Genomic DNA, 15416 nt, shown 5'->3' on the forward strand with positions numbered 1-15416 from the left:
ATTACAGCCATTCAGTCTTACTAGCAAGTGGTTTCTGCTTTCCTCCTATACTTTGCCTGAAGACTCTGCTATAAGCTATAGGCTCTAGAAACTGGGCCCTCAACTAACGTCCTCAATGGAATGAATGGACTACAGGAGATGCTTCTAACTATAATGCCTTCAAGGACTAGCCTCATGGGGTATAAGCTTCAGTGCTGACAACACACATTAGCCAGACTGTATGTACTAGGACCCAGAGCCAGAGTTTCTAGGATGAATGACTCCCTGAAACAGATTGCAGTCCCGAAATTCAAGAAACAACAAATTAGTCAAGCATAACTTAAGGGCCTGATGAGGGAACTCTAATTGGAATGATTTATTTGGAAGATTATTGGTATATTTTTAATGGTCTTAATCTCTAAGCCATATTTTCATGGAACCTGAAATGGTATTTTGTTCCTACTGACCCCTCATATTCAGGAATACACTCTTTTTCTAAGTTTTTTTTTTTTTTCATGGCAAAGAAGTTAACATGGTAAATACAAGAAGAATATGCTCTTCTTTTTTCCCAGAATATAATTTGACAAATCAACTGAGTAACCAAAATGTTTAAATTTTATAGAGTGTTATATTTAAGAGTAACTTTTGGGGCACCTGGGTGGCTCAGTTGGTTGAGCGTCCGACTTCAGCTCAGGTCACGATCTCGCGGTCCGTGAGTTCGAGCCCCGCGTCAGGCTCTGGGCTGATGGCTCAGAGCCTGGAGCCTGCTTCCGATTCTGTGTCTCCCTCTCTCTCTGCCCCTCCCCCGTTCATGCTCTGTCTCTTTCTGTCTCAAAAATAAATAAATGTTAAAAATTTAAAAAAAAGAGAGTAACTTTTATTAAAACATATATAATAACCCTCCAAAGTGACATTATGTGGAACTAATACCTAACAAAACCTTCCTGGTAATCAGGTCTATTATTTGGTCTAAGTCTATAGTTTCTCACTTGAAAGGCAGGCTAGGAATCTCAGCAGATTTGTGGCAGGCTAGGAATCTCAGCAGATTTGAGAGACGTAAAGAGACAGAAATTCATCCAGATTTACAGGTACTTCAGGTGATATCTGATGGAGATGAATAATGTGAGTTTGGTTTCTCAGTTTCTGAATAGAAGGGAGTAAATAAGAGATTTCAAAAAATACTTTCAAGTAATATAAGTTATTAAAAATATAATCCTAGATTCTAACATCCCCAAACATTAGTTAATTTTCTGTCCTTACTATTTAACACTCTATGGCACTAGATATTAGATATTTTGATTTTATTATACAAGGCTTATATTTGTTAATAAACACTTCTTGCTGTACCTATGCGAATGAATCAGACAAAAAAAAAAGGAAGAAGAAAGGAAAGAAAAATCTTTTTTGTCATTGTTTTTAACAAGAATTTATCATTGAAGAGTATTTATGATCATAAGAGGAAACTGTTGACAATAAAAATGCACAAACCATGGAAGTGGACCAAAAAAAAAAACAAAAAAAAACTGCATGTCCTTCATTCTCTTTAAGAGCACGTACTTTTGTCTGAGTCACTATTCACTATTGATGAAGATATTTTATAAATCTGTGAGACATGTTAATTTGTAGAAAGTTCATGGCAACACAAATGATACTTATAATAATTATGCAAATAAATTTCATGTAGTAGAGAGGCAAATGAATTCTGTTTACAGTAAAGATAACCTTAAAAGGTTTCAGATTTATTGCCCTCTTGGACATTAATCTCTTTAGTATAAAACTAGGAAACTTATCCCAGCATTCTTTCTTCCAGTGAATTATAAATGCTTCCTTTGTTCCTATCTATAGTCTTTTGAACCAGCTTTACTATACTGCTGGTTCCTACATTAATAAATTAAATCAATCTTTAGCATGCATTCATCCAATTTATATAACATTCGACCCATTTTCAGGTTTTGAGTTTTTTATAAAGTATGTTACCTTATTTCTTCCATGTCATAAAAGTGGAGAGCAAAACAAGAGAGAGTTAAAAAAAAAAAATTCTCACTAGTAACAGTTGCAGGTGAGAAAGCTTAAAAAAATTTACTGACGGCAGGAAGATTTCCCAGTTCTCAAGTTTCAGATCCAATAAATGCTTTGAAATCAAGGAAAAACTGACACCAGGCTGACAGTGCATTAGAGACTATCAGGTTGCTCTAATAAATGCTTTATTTGTCCACTCTTCCAAATTCCATAGCTTCAAAATTCCACTACCTACATATCCATTTTGCCATATCTGCATTAAATAGTTCTGCAACAGGCACTGTGGTTTACCTACCCAATATCCACCCCATTGGTATTCCACTATAATCTGGCCAGCCATGCACCTCAGGGGAAGCTGGCACTAACTTCAACCTCAGTTCCAACTGGGAGAGGAGTATGGGTCTGAAAGTAGAAACTAATCACACCTTACTGTCCCCCTTCACTCATTAGTTTCGGCATGGATAGGTTCTATAATTTTGGCCAATTAGACAAAATGATAAATCTGTTAATGGGCACCTCCAAAAAGTTTTTTATGCTTAAAAAAAAACAGACATAATGAAGAGACAACCTCTTTTTCTTCATTTCTGAAGTTAATATCTAGAAGAGTTGCAGATCTGACACTCCTGAGAGGAGCTAGCCTGAGGTAAAAAGATGACCTATTGGGGGGCCTGGATGGCTCAATCGGTTGGGCGTCCAGCCCTTAGTTTCAGCTCAGGTCATGATCTCAGGTTCATGGGTTTGAAATCCGTGTTGGGCTCTGCTCTGACAGTGCAGAGTCTGCTATGGATTCTTTCTCTCCCCCTCTCTCTCTCTCTCTGCCCCTCCCCCGCTTGTGTGCACGCTCTCTCTCTCTCTCTCTCTCTCTTTCTCTCTGCCCCTCCCCCGCTTGTGTGCATTCTCTCTCTCTCTCTCTCTCTCTCTGCCCCTCCCCTGCTTGTGTGCATTCTCTCTCTCTCTCTCTCTCTTTCTCTCTGCCCCTCTCCTTTCTCTCTGCCCCTCTCCCGCTTGTGTGCATTCTCTCTCTCTCTCTCTTTCTCTCTCAACTTCTAAAAAAATTTCAAAAAAAAAAAAAAAAAAGGAAGATTACCCATCAAAATGGAAGAGCAGAGAGAGAAATCCAACAAAGCCAATCCTGGACCATTTGTTATGCGAATGTAGCTTTCCTTATTGTTTACAGACGTTTTAATTTGGGCTTTTCATTACTTACCTGGAGCTGGAGAAAGCAGAAAAGATACAACTTTGGCCCTACTTCCAAGTCAGCCCTGCAGCTTTTTTCTGCAGTCTCTAAAGAAGGATCTCTACTTATACTTGTTTATATAGATTTCAGAAGCTGCATCTTCTTCTCCTCTATGTCTACATACTTGGATTCCTAACCTTGGCTTTCCCATACCTGAAACCTCTGGCATTTACCTAACCTCTCTGAACCTCAGTTCCCTCTTCTATAGAGTGAGGTTAATACATACTCAAAGGGCTTTTATAAAAATTAAGTGAAATGCCATATTTCAAAAAATACCTGAGATTAGATAAAAGCGGTCAGAAAAGCATCTAACCTGGCTTGGATAAAAATCATACTCTCAAAACATAACTTGTGAATAGTCAGATGTGACATTCCACTTTCCTACTTAATTCACTATATATTTAAGAACAGGGGGAAGGGAGAAGGTACAGAAATATATAGTTAACCTGATGAAATTTGTGGAATTGTTTATTTAATTTAACCTCATCAACTGCAAGAAATAGGTCAGCATATCTCTTTAATCTATGTCCTTGGGTGAGGAGTTCATGATGATCCTGGCATTTATAAGTGTCATGTACTCTGAATATATAAAACATTCACTTTTTGTTGAGAGATATTTCCCAATCAATAATTTCCTCTTTGAGGGAGGGGTGAGACGTCTGTCAACATACAGGACTCTCAGCAGAAGTTAGGTTTGAAAGCTGAAAACCTTCCAAGATTTTAAAAGCATCTTTTTTATGTAATGACAATTAAGTATATAAGCATAGGTCTGTATTTTTCATAATATCCACCATATGAGATAATTAACATCACAAATTTTTAAATAATCTCTAATCACTTATCTTTTTTTTTTTTTTTTGTATATTTTTCCCCTGGCATTATTCTCGTGTTTGAACGATAATAAGCTTTTAAACTGAGATTGCCAACGAGAATTCCTTAGCCCTCATGAGGCAAGTTTATTTTTGGTGACAGAGAGTATAAGGTCATAACTATACTTTGGGTCACACTCCTCCCAAGGAAAAGTAATTTTATTTCTTTGGACTATGTATTGATTTTAAGATACACATTAAAGGTACCTGTATAGTCTTTGAAATTACTCTGTATTCTTATCCCTAATTCATTTAGGAGGTTGAACATTCTCTAGCACTGGTACCGGTATTAATTTTTCTTTTTTTTTTTTAATACTAGCCTGTTTTTCTTCCACTGAGATATATTGGGAGATATCTAACTTAGACACATTATGCACCTGAAATATCAGGAAAATATTCCCATCCCAGCATGCCATTCCTGTCCCCAGTAATTTAGACATTCTTCATGCTGCATTTATGTCCACAAGGGTAATAGTCCTTACATTAAAAACCAGCCTTCAAGAAGTGTTTCACTCTTGATGTAGTCCATTACTGCCTTTCCCTCTCTGACCCTGCACTACCTCTAACTCCCACTGTTTTTAATAAGCAACTCAAATGTGGTGAACGATCTTCTCTGTGCTGAGGGCAAAAACACCAACAGATACATGATAACATGGTTTGGAAGAACACACTGAAATAAGCCCATAATTCTAGTCCTAAAATACCCCATTGCAAACCAAGTCATCAAATTATTTTCAAACCCTAAACTTTAGTCTGGTTCCTTCAGTCTATGAATTTTTCTTCTGCCATACCTGCTCTAATGAGATAGCAGATAATATATGTGTTTCTAAAGGCTACTTTAGACAGACATGAGGCAACTGTTCATCAAATAACTAAAAATAACATCCAGGTAAACCAAAGAAAGGACAAAGTATCTCCCTAGGGGATGAGAGTATCTTGTAGGAAACTCTGAAGCCCAGCAACCATTCCAAACAAGTCTCAGATCCCATTCCAGACAAAGATTAAGAGACAGTCACTTAAAACTTTTAAGTTTTGGAAAGAAATAGTATTTTAGATGAAGCAGTAAAAAATAAAAATAGACACCTCATTATATAGTGGATCTACATGTCCATAGACAACTCAAGGAAATGTATCAGCTACAATTGTGAGGAGAGTGGTTCTGTGACAAGAGTAATTTTGTTATTAGACAGACAAACCATCCCTGGGATTTATTCACTCCATTGATCTCTAAAATGTCACTAATTTTGTAAGGTTCATGTGAGGATTAAGAAAATGTACCATGTCCCTGGTAAAGTAAAAACCCTTAAGCCCCCAATAAGCCATAGCTAATGGTAGTAAATACCTTCATCTCAGAGATGCTTATCTGAAAAAGTGTTGAATGTGCACCAACCTGTTGTTTTCCAAGTGTCTCTTGGAGAGTTCTATCTCTGTTTTTCACAGAAGCCATCTTGACAGAGCTGGAGTGGTGAATAAAGGGATAAGGGTAGGGATGTAGGAGTACAAAGCAAACAGATTCTGGGACCATTAGCTCATTGTGGTTGATTTTACATATCTGAGCACTGCGAAATATTATTTTCAAAATAAGAGTTCTATTATTTAAAAAAACTGAAAATCATAGAATGATGCATGGCCTTACAGTTTTGAACTTGTAGGGTTTTCAGGCTCTGTCACCTTCTTAGAATCTAATGCCTATATCCGATACTTAGAAGTTTCCCCGTCTGTGTTAATGGACTTATGCTAAGCTATATTCTCTTACCCTTTCCCTCTCTCTCCTCCATGTCTCTCTGCCCTTCATCTCCCCTCTACCACCCATCTCTCAGTTCTCCTTAGGACCACCACACAGCTTCACACACACACATAAACACACTACCTTTAGTCATATTAAGAGACAATGATGAGTAGATGACAAAAAGAAAACAAACCAATATTTTGGCCTGATTTGCTCTATTCCTCTAACACAAACAAAACCAGTCATAATACTACAACTTAATATCTCTACACATACACATAACATTATTCTACAATCTCTATCATGTTCTGACTCTGGTAAATTTGCTGTCAACTGCTTCTGTTCATTCAGATGTGTGAGATTTTGGCAGTTATGACCTTGTAGAAACATGTGTCTTGTTATCAACTGCCTATAATAGAGTGGTCAAAATATTAGGCAAGGTGATCCACTCATTTTAATGAGTGATTAAAGTTCCCAGAGAGATAGACTATAGGTTAGAAATAGTAAGTCAATGCAAAAAACTCCCTTAAAATTTCTCCTCAGGTATATTAAAATGTGATACACTGCATACATAATACTGTTTAGTAAATTATGACTATAAGTCTTCTGTTATAAAACTAAGAGACTATCATCTTAACATAGCTGAAATTGTATTACCTATAAAATGTTATCATATGAATCAAATTGTGGAACCCAACGTTTTATTTGATTTTTAACTACATCACACTATCAGAAGAAAGCCAGGCACAAAATCATGTGACCCATGCACATTCCCTACTGAATACACAAACACGTTTTGTCTCTCCAAATAAATATTTGGAGAAGGCAAGCTTTATTTTAACAATCTGGCTAATAATTCAAGTTTAAATGCTGAGATTCAAAAAATAAAAGGATATACAGTTCTAAATGTAATAAATTAATATAAAGACATATTTATTAATAGCATTGTTCATTCCTCATCCTTCTCTGTGGAATGTATTTGTTCTCTACATTTTAGTTTGGGGGTCTTGACAAAGGGGTAGAATTGAGATCCAGTAGGTTCTTAAACTGCTGAATAACGCACCTCACTAGGTATTATAACAAAAGAGAACTGGTTTCTTACATCAGTCTTCAGATAAATTTAATGACAGAGGGCTTTTATTTTCTGCCATACACATAGTGCACGTGCATTTTATAGAAGAAAGTATAGTGATTTACATTATTGTTAGTGAAAAGTACCAAATTGAAGGTGGGATATGATGTAGTCATAATTTGACATACTATCGTATGGGTTCTCTAAAGACTCTACACTAAAATTTAATTAGTCACTTTACAAAAAGCTGTTAAATTTTTAAAAAAGCAGTTATAAACACAATAAAAGTACTGCGATGTCAATCATGATACCTATTCTTAGATCTAGGACAGAACATACAGTAAAATGGTGAAATGAGTTTGTTTCATGAGGTCATAAGCATAAAAGAATATCTGACAAACAAAGTCACAGACACAGAGGTAATTTGAGATCAAAGAATAATTTCTAGTTCTATGCAACATCTCTCATTCTCATTCCAGGCTTCTGAGGAGTAAAGATTCGGATTAATTTGATGTGCAAAAGACAAAAGAGAGAGGGAGAGACAAATAATAAAGGGAACTCCTTCTTGGTAGTATTAATAACATTTAAAATTATATCTTAAATAAACAGGTAAGATTATAAAGGCAAAAGCCAAATATTAATAATTATGTAAAGTCTTCTAATTACATTAAAATGTGAACTGAATGTAATGTTCAAGACATGGGGTATTTTTTATTCAATTAAATCTTTAGCAGGGAAAGAAAAATCTTTTTTTGTTTAATACTTGATCAAAGTATTTAAAACCACATTATGTCCGTTAACACTTTTGCCTAAGGAAAATGACATGGCGTCTTGGGAAATCAAAGATGAAAACAGTTTATGTTTATGAAGGACTTACAGCATAGTGGACAGAATAACACATACAAAGATGATACTAGAATAGTAATAGCTACAAGTGAAATAGGTAGAAAGTACAGTGGGAAACATATTTGGATGTGAGTATAGAAGAAATAGAAGAGTTCCAAGCCAATCAGAAAAAATCTTCCCAGTGCAGCCGGAGCCTGAGTAGACCGTAAGAATGCATAAGAGTTTGGTGAGTGGATAAGTAGAGAACTGTCTATGCAGAGGGAAGAGAACTTCGACGGCTCACAGATGCTCAAAGACCATACTATCTTTGAATGTTGGGGCGGGGATCCAGAATGGTGGGAGAGAGTTTGAGCCCATTTGAGATCTCCTCTGATATATCTTTTCTCTTAATCTATAACATTTTTAATTATTAGTTCAGTTTTCCCATAGCATCCCTGTGAACACTTTGCTGCAACTCATTATTTTGCTTTATTTTTTTGCCAACTCTCATTAATAAATAAGGCAGAGAAAAGTACAGAGTTCACAACTGTACAAGTTTATGGTTTTTCAGTTTGAGCACAACTGTGAAAACATCACCCAGATCAAGAACTACAGTACTACCCATCCAGAAGCCCCTTCATGCCACTGTCCAGGCACCAATAATCCCTCACCCCTGCTAACCCCTCCTGCATGTAAATAAAACCCTGACTTCCAACATCATCAATAGTTTTACCTGTTTTTGAAATTTATATAAATGAAATACAGTACATATTCTTTCATGCCTACTTTCTTTCCCTCAAGATTATGTTTGTGAAATTCACCTATATCATACATTGCAATAGTTCATTCATGCACATTGTTGTGTAATGTTCCCTTTTATGAATGCATCATCATAAAAGCTTATTTATCCATTGTAGTATTGACAGACATCTTTGCACTGTTTCAATTTGGGACTATTATAAATACTGGTGCATTTCTGCACATGCCATTTGTAGAACATGTGTACTCAATTCTGCGGGGCTTGTACCCAAAATTGGATTTACTGGATCAATAGGTTGTATAAAGTACTTGTACTGATTTATACTCCAACCAGTAGTACATGAGAGTTTCACTTGCTCCATACTCTTACAACCACTTGAAATTTTGATTATCATCTTTATGCTGAGTATGTAGCAGTTTCTCATTGTGGTTTTAATTCACATATTCTTGGTGACTGAGTTGGGAAGATGCTCATATTTTCATATGATTTTTGGCCATTATCCTAATACCAAATGGCCTAAATTCACTCTTTTGCATACTATTGTTAATGAACTTAACAGGGCTTCCAGCCACCATCACTGTCAACTGACAAAGGGAGTGTGGAGGCTAGCAACTGCTGAAGAACATTCGAAGCAATTATTGATAGCAGTATGTCTCTAGGAAATAATTTTCTTCTTTCCTCTTGTTTTCTATTCATCTTGATTCTTCTCTTATTCTAATCTATGTGCCCACCCTATCTTTCTTCTTCCCTTCTGTGTTTCCAGTCCAAAAATGTCAACAAACAAAAGCCAATAAAAAGTGTGCAAGTACTGTCTAGAGAGTTCAGTAGATCACTAACAAGTTTGTATCTGACACTTAGATTTCTTACTTGAGGGTTGTCTAATTTTTGAGGAGTTTTGTTTGTTAGTTTATTTTTTTTTATAAATGAAACAAGTCAGTATGCTTGACTATATATTTGAAAATAAATGGATCATTCACCAAACTGTAATAGGATAAATATAAATATCTCCTTTTTTTATAGCTTATGAACAATGTTCAATGAGTATTTTAAATAAATATCAGAAGGAAAATGGAAAAAAAACCAGATTCTCTTGTAAAAAGAGAACAATAAAAGAATATACACAAGGGTGCTTTATTTCACTTTCCCTAAAGACCAAATACAAGTCACATTCGGCAAAAATAAAGTAGTCATGACCTTTTCCCTCTTCTGCATGATTAATTACTTAATGTCCTATTAATTGGAAGATGTGGCTGAATTTCAAACACTTTCATTTTCGGTGCATATCAACCTGTACTGTAACCACCGATTAAGCTGTTCATCAAAGGTGAGCCAACAAGGTCATCTGAGCAGCATCTCTTCAGCTATTCATTATCCATCTTCAATGATAATTAACAATGGTAACATTTCCATAAATCAACATCTTTCTGATTATTCTCTGATGATAAACAGTCAAAATGTGTGCATCTCAGCCCACCCCTTTTAATTTTATATTAAAAAAATTCTAAATATACCACAGAGAAAGCTCAAGTGAAATATTACAGAAGTTTCTTTAATTAAAATGTACGAAGAAAATAAGGCTATGTATCTTTCAAAGAAAAACATAAACCTACATACAAAACTAAAGTAGCCTGCTGACCACATAGGGGTCAGACATAAGAAGCAAAGGGTTTCAGCCACCTACTACCAATTTCTTCCTCTGGCAAGAAAATTATGGCTCAGGTCAGCTTCAGAGATAATCATTTATTTGCCTACTCAGCCATGGAAGGTGACAATTTAAACAGAAAGTAGATTTAATTCACCTTACTCTCAATACACCCATTACAGTGTGGACCAATAAAACAACTTTTCAGTGGATATAATTACTATATTCCAAACCATAATGTGGAAATGTAATTTTTAGGTTTGCTTCGGTTTACTTTGTATACTTGCTGTGTGTTGTTGTTTATTCTTGACGTATTTAACTTTTTGGCTTTTTAAATCATATTGGTTAGTAAATGCAGAACTGCTATTGGTAAAATATGCTTCTTTGGTTCACTTGTATTGACATTTTCATCTGCAATATCTATGTCTAAAACGGTCATATCTAAAATTCACTCACTATAGGAAGGTCTTTCTCAAATTGTAGAAAATTATTTATAAAGTATTTTTAAAATAACATAATAAGGGTACTGAAAATCTGTGTTAAAACTTAAGTTATTAGTAATAGATAATCGGCCTATCAATTACATATGATTATATCTTACTACACAGCATATTAATATATTACATTTTTAAACATTAGATTGTATGCTACTATATACACATGATTATACAAAATATATATTTATAAATTGTACTTATTTCTAAATATTGGAAGTAAAATAGTTCATGCTTTTTACAATTGTATTTTATTATTCTTGTTTACATTTTCAATTTTTACAATTTAATAAGTTACTGCTAAACATATATACACAGAGCTTGGAATTAGTCCCAAGTTAATATGTAGAATTAAAGGCACATATTCTAGTCTGGTAGTATTAATAAATGATAGTACTATAAAATGATATGTACATATTGTACCCTATGCTAATGTGTTTTTCACAAGTAAGAGAAAACACAACTCAAACTGGCTTAACCAGGAAGAAGATGTATTATTTCACGAAACCAGAAATCAAGGGACATATTTTTGTCTCCTGGCTGCCTCTCCCCAGAGCCACTGCCATGCTCAAGAGCAGAGTGACAATGAGATAAGTTTTGTCCCCATCATGGAAAAGAAATCCTTCCTTTCAGTCTGATTGGACTAAACCTATATAATTCAACTGAGTAGTACGAAGTGAGCTGATCATCATCTTAGATTATTTTTAAAGTATTTTGTTTGTTCTGCTTTTATAGGTACCCCCCTTGATTTTGTTTCCATTTTGCTTCTTTATTAAATTGGGGAAAAAACACACAAATACTTCTATTTTTCCAATCAGAGATAATAACAAAGATACAGTGAGCATTCTTGAACATAAGATTATAGAAAGTTATCGAAGAAAAGTCAAAGTCAACAATAAGGCTCTGAGATGTGGTGAAGTAGCCTGACCATTGTAGTTTACTATAACAAATGACTGTGTTACACCCAAAGCAAGAAAATGCTACATATTCCAAAGCCATTCGCCCAACATTGGGAACACAGAATGATTCTCACCTTGAGGCATCTCAGGTGGCAGATAATGAGGTTCTTGGGCACTAACATGTACCCATTCGAAGTCATCATATAGATCCTGGTGGTAATCACAGGCCCCTGGACCATCATCAAAAGTACAGCCACCTGAAAGAAGAAGAGAAAGATTACCATTACATTCTACACAGATTTGCTAAAAATTGAGAATGTGCTGGAGAAGGAAAGATTATATTGAAATATGTAAAATGGCGCTCTTAATAATAAATGGTACTCCTGTTTTTGACTATCCTCATTAAATTTTCATATAAAATGAATTTCTATCAGTAGTTCCTGTTTGAATAAGAAAGCAGTTTGAGCCTCAGAAGGAAGGCTGAGGTGCAGATTTTGAAGAATAAAAAATAGTAGAGGGGGCGCCTGGGTGGCTCAGTCGGTTAAGCGTCTGACTTCGGCTCAGGTCACGATCTCACGGTTGGTGGGTTCGAGCCCTGCATCGGGCTCTGTGCTGACAGCTTGGAGCCTAGAGCCTGCTTCGGATTCTGTGTCTCCCTCTCTCTCTGCCCCTCCCCAGCTCATGCTAACACTCTGTCTCTGTCAAAAATAAATAAACTTAAAACAAAATTTAAAAAAAATAGTAGAGGATACTTGTAAGTAAAGCTTCCCTGAAATATACAAACCACCTAAAATCTAAATAGATTATAACAACTTCAGTGAGGAGATGGTTAGAAAGGGAATGAGTGAAAATTATCTTCTTTCATAATGCAAGTTCAAAAAAGGTGAAGTTAATACTTAAGACTTACCGAATTCTTTGCTTTAAAAGAACACTTTGAAAGAACATTTGAAATGGCAAATAAAACATACAAAACTTTATGGTGTCTAAAAGTGTTTGGGGTCAGTGATACATTCTTCCATACTTTATCTAGATTACTTTCATAGAACTTAAAAGGGAAAAAACTAAAACATAAACCTGATCAGATTAGTCGATCATCATTGTCACCTCTGCCACTTTATTTAATAACTTTTGTGGGTGTTTTTTTTTTTTTAATGGAGGTAGCCTTTCCCCTTTACATCAGTCATTTTCCTGGGTTTATTCTCAGGGGTAATTTTTTGGTATAAGTGGAATGATTACTTACTTCTGCTTCTCAACCTACATATACAGGCACACAAAATTCAACATACTTAGTTTATTCAATTCATGAAAATAAGAACTGGCCTGAATGTCTAATCTTGAAAGAAAATGGATTAGAACTAATGAAAATTCAGCAGTGGGTTTAATGAGAAAAACCAATAACCTATCTCCTTTCAAGTAAGTTATTTGTTTAGTTTCCATGGGGATCTTTGTGAAGAAAATCAGTGAATTCTCTGACCAAACAGCAGACTACAGAGTAGTAAACTTCAGGACTATAAATGCTTCTCTGCAAACAAGGAATTCACTTTTTTTCATCAAAAGTTTGTCAGTGTATATATGAATACAAGTACTTGCCAATGACAGAGACAAGCCAGAATCACCGGCAAAGAAGGCAACATCAGAGATGTTCAGATGACATTATGGCCCTAATAACCTTTTTTCAAAAGCAGAACATGTCTGTGGGCATCATGAATCATTCTTATGACTACATCAATCCTTTAAAATAACCAAACTTCAGCAGCTTGAAAGCTTAATAATGTCTTTTAAATATGCCCAAAATAGCCTCTTTATCCATGCTTTCATGGAAGATGATGTACTTCTTAATTTAAAATTAATCAATGAAGAAAGGTTGCTAGGAAATGCATCTTCACATAGCAAGGGGAAAGTTTTTCTCAAAATATAATTTGCTATCACAAACTCAAAATGACTTGCCGCTTTGGAACACATGCCTTCAGGGCCCCCACTGCCCTTTATAATAGTGTGAATGCCCTCTGTATGTAAATTTAAACTACCAGTGAAACCTACGTTGCCTCATTTGGAAGACAAATGACCTTAATTGCTGCCCTTCATAGCCATTGTTAATTTTAGACTCCAGGATTCTGATTAGCAATAACCACTACAACTATCTGTACAAAAGAACTGGGTCAACCCCTACTATTTGTTGTTGCATATTACTGCCATATCATTCAAGAGCTTTGGAAATAGTTACTGATCCACTTGACTTGATTGATAAGAAAATTCTTAAAAGATGATTTTTTATTTTACAGCTTACAGTAAATTCTAATCTAAGAGGTACCATATATCTATTTACCGCACATAGGACATATCAATAAATTGTTTGTGAAAGATTTTTAAATCTTTTTGTATTTTGTATTTCAAGGGTAAGTACTAATGTAATATATTGAACTAGATGATAGGAAATTTAAAAAAGCAAGCAAACAAATAAAAACTGTTCCTAACCTGATGAATGGTATAGTGGCATAGGCAGACATGGAGTGAAGGAAGGGGGATATATATATATATATAATAAATATATATATTGTAGATATATGTATATATCTACACACACACACACACACACACACACACACACAGTGTGTTTGTTGTCTTATGAGGGATGGTAACAGTATGGTCACATAGAACACAAAGAACACAAGGTCACAAAGAACACAAAAACAAATGAATTGGCTACCTATACCAAGGTTGGTTAGGGAAGGCTTCATGGATCTAGGCCTATAAAGATGAGTAAAGACAATGCTGGGCCAAAATGGAGATGGGACTAAAACTAGAGAAAAAGAAAGAGCAAGGGCATGCAATTCTAAAGAAACATGGGATGTTGGGGGATCTCAACTATTCTCAACAATTTCTTTGTTATGAACATGTAGGGGGACAAGGAAGAAACAAACCGTAAGAGAAACTTACATACAGAGAACAAACAGAGGGTTGCTGGAGGGGTGTTAGATGGGGGGATGGGCTAAGTTGGGATGAGCACTGGGTGTTATATGTAAGTAAGGAATCACTAAATTCTACTCCCGAAACCATTATTACACTATATGTTAACTTTATTTAAAATAAATAAACAAATAAATACTTTTTAAAAATAATGAAACAAATATTAGAAAACTAAATATGAAAGATTTTAGATATAAAATTTCTAGATTTTATTCTGTAGTTGTATTGAAGCCATTAAATGATTTTATTCAGGAGGAAGGCAAAATTCAAGCCATGCTATAAATAACAACAACAATAACAATAGAAATAATAACTCTAGGGGCACCTGGGTGGCTCAGTTGGTTGAGTGACTGACTTCGGCTCAGGTCATGATCTCATGGTTTGTGAGTTCGAGCCCCGTGTCGGGCTCTGTGCTGACAGCTCAGAGCCTGGAGCCTGCTTCAGATTCTGTGTCTCCCTCTCTCTCTGCCCCTCCCCCACTTATGATCTGTCTCACTCTGTCTCAGAAATAAACATTAAAAAAAATTAAAAAAAAAAAGAAATAATAACTCTAGTAGCCATGCAGAGTTTAAAGAGGAATGGAGGAAAACGGAGGTAGATGTTTGGTTCAGCCTTCCAACAGATAGGACATAATATATCTTGAGGTAATCCCATTACATACCAATCCTGTTTACCATTTAAGGCTCACTAGAAAGTCTCACAAAGTCTTCTAATACATGGTCTTAAATACACATGTTACTGAGTTTAAGAGATTTTTATACATAGCATTAATACCTACTTAAATGAGAAGTATCTCGGTAAGTTTCTAATTCATAAAAACATAACTCATGAATTTAAAGTTTCTCTGAAACTAGATGGCAGAACAAAAGGAGGAAATCCTTAAGTGATGTTCAAGAACTTTAGTTAGGCAGAGGGAATGAGAAA

At 35.2% G+C, this 15416-nt stretch overlaps 1 protein-coding gene across 13 annotated transcripts in view; it reads right to left on the reverse strand.

Moving 5' to 3' along the window:
* PTPRK (protein tyrosine phosphatase receptor type K) overlaps positions 1-15416 on the reverse strand; it is a 561747-nt gene that overhangs the window by 415780 nt on the left and 130551 nt on the right. For all 13 annotated transcript variants that reach the window (XM_023254331.2, XM_023254334.2, XM_023254335.2 and 10 more), the window contains exon 2: positions 11660-11782. In XM_023254331.2, coding sequence (XP_023110099.1) covers positions 11660-11782 — 123 coding nt within the window. The remainder of the gene's footprint in view (positions 1-11659; positions 11783-15416) is intronic.

The sequence above is a fragment of the Felis catus genome, chromosome B2, assembly GCF_018350175.1.
Source record: "Felis catus isolate Fca126 chromosome B2, F.catus_Fca126_mat1.0, whole genome shotgun sequence".
Classification (NCBI taxonomy): Eukaryota; Metazoa; Chordata; class Mammalia; order Carnivora; family Felidae; genus Felis; species Felis catus.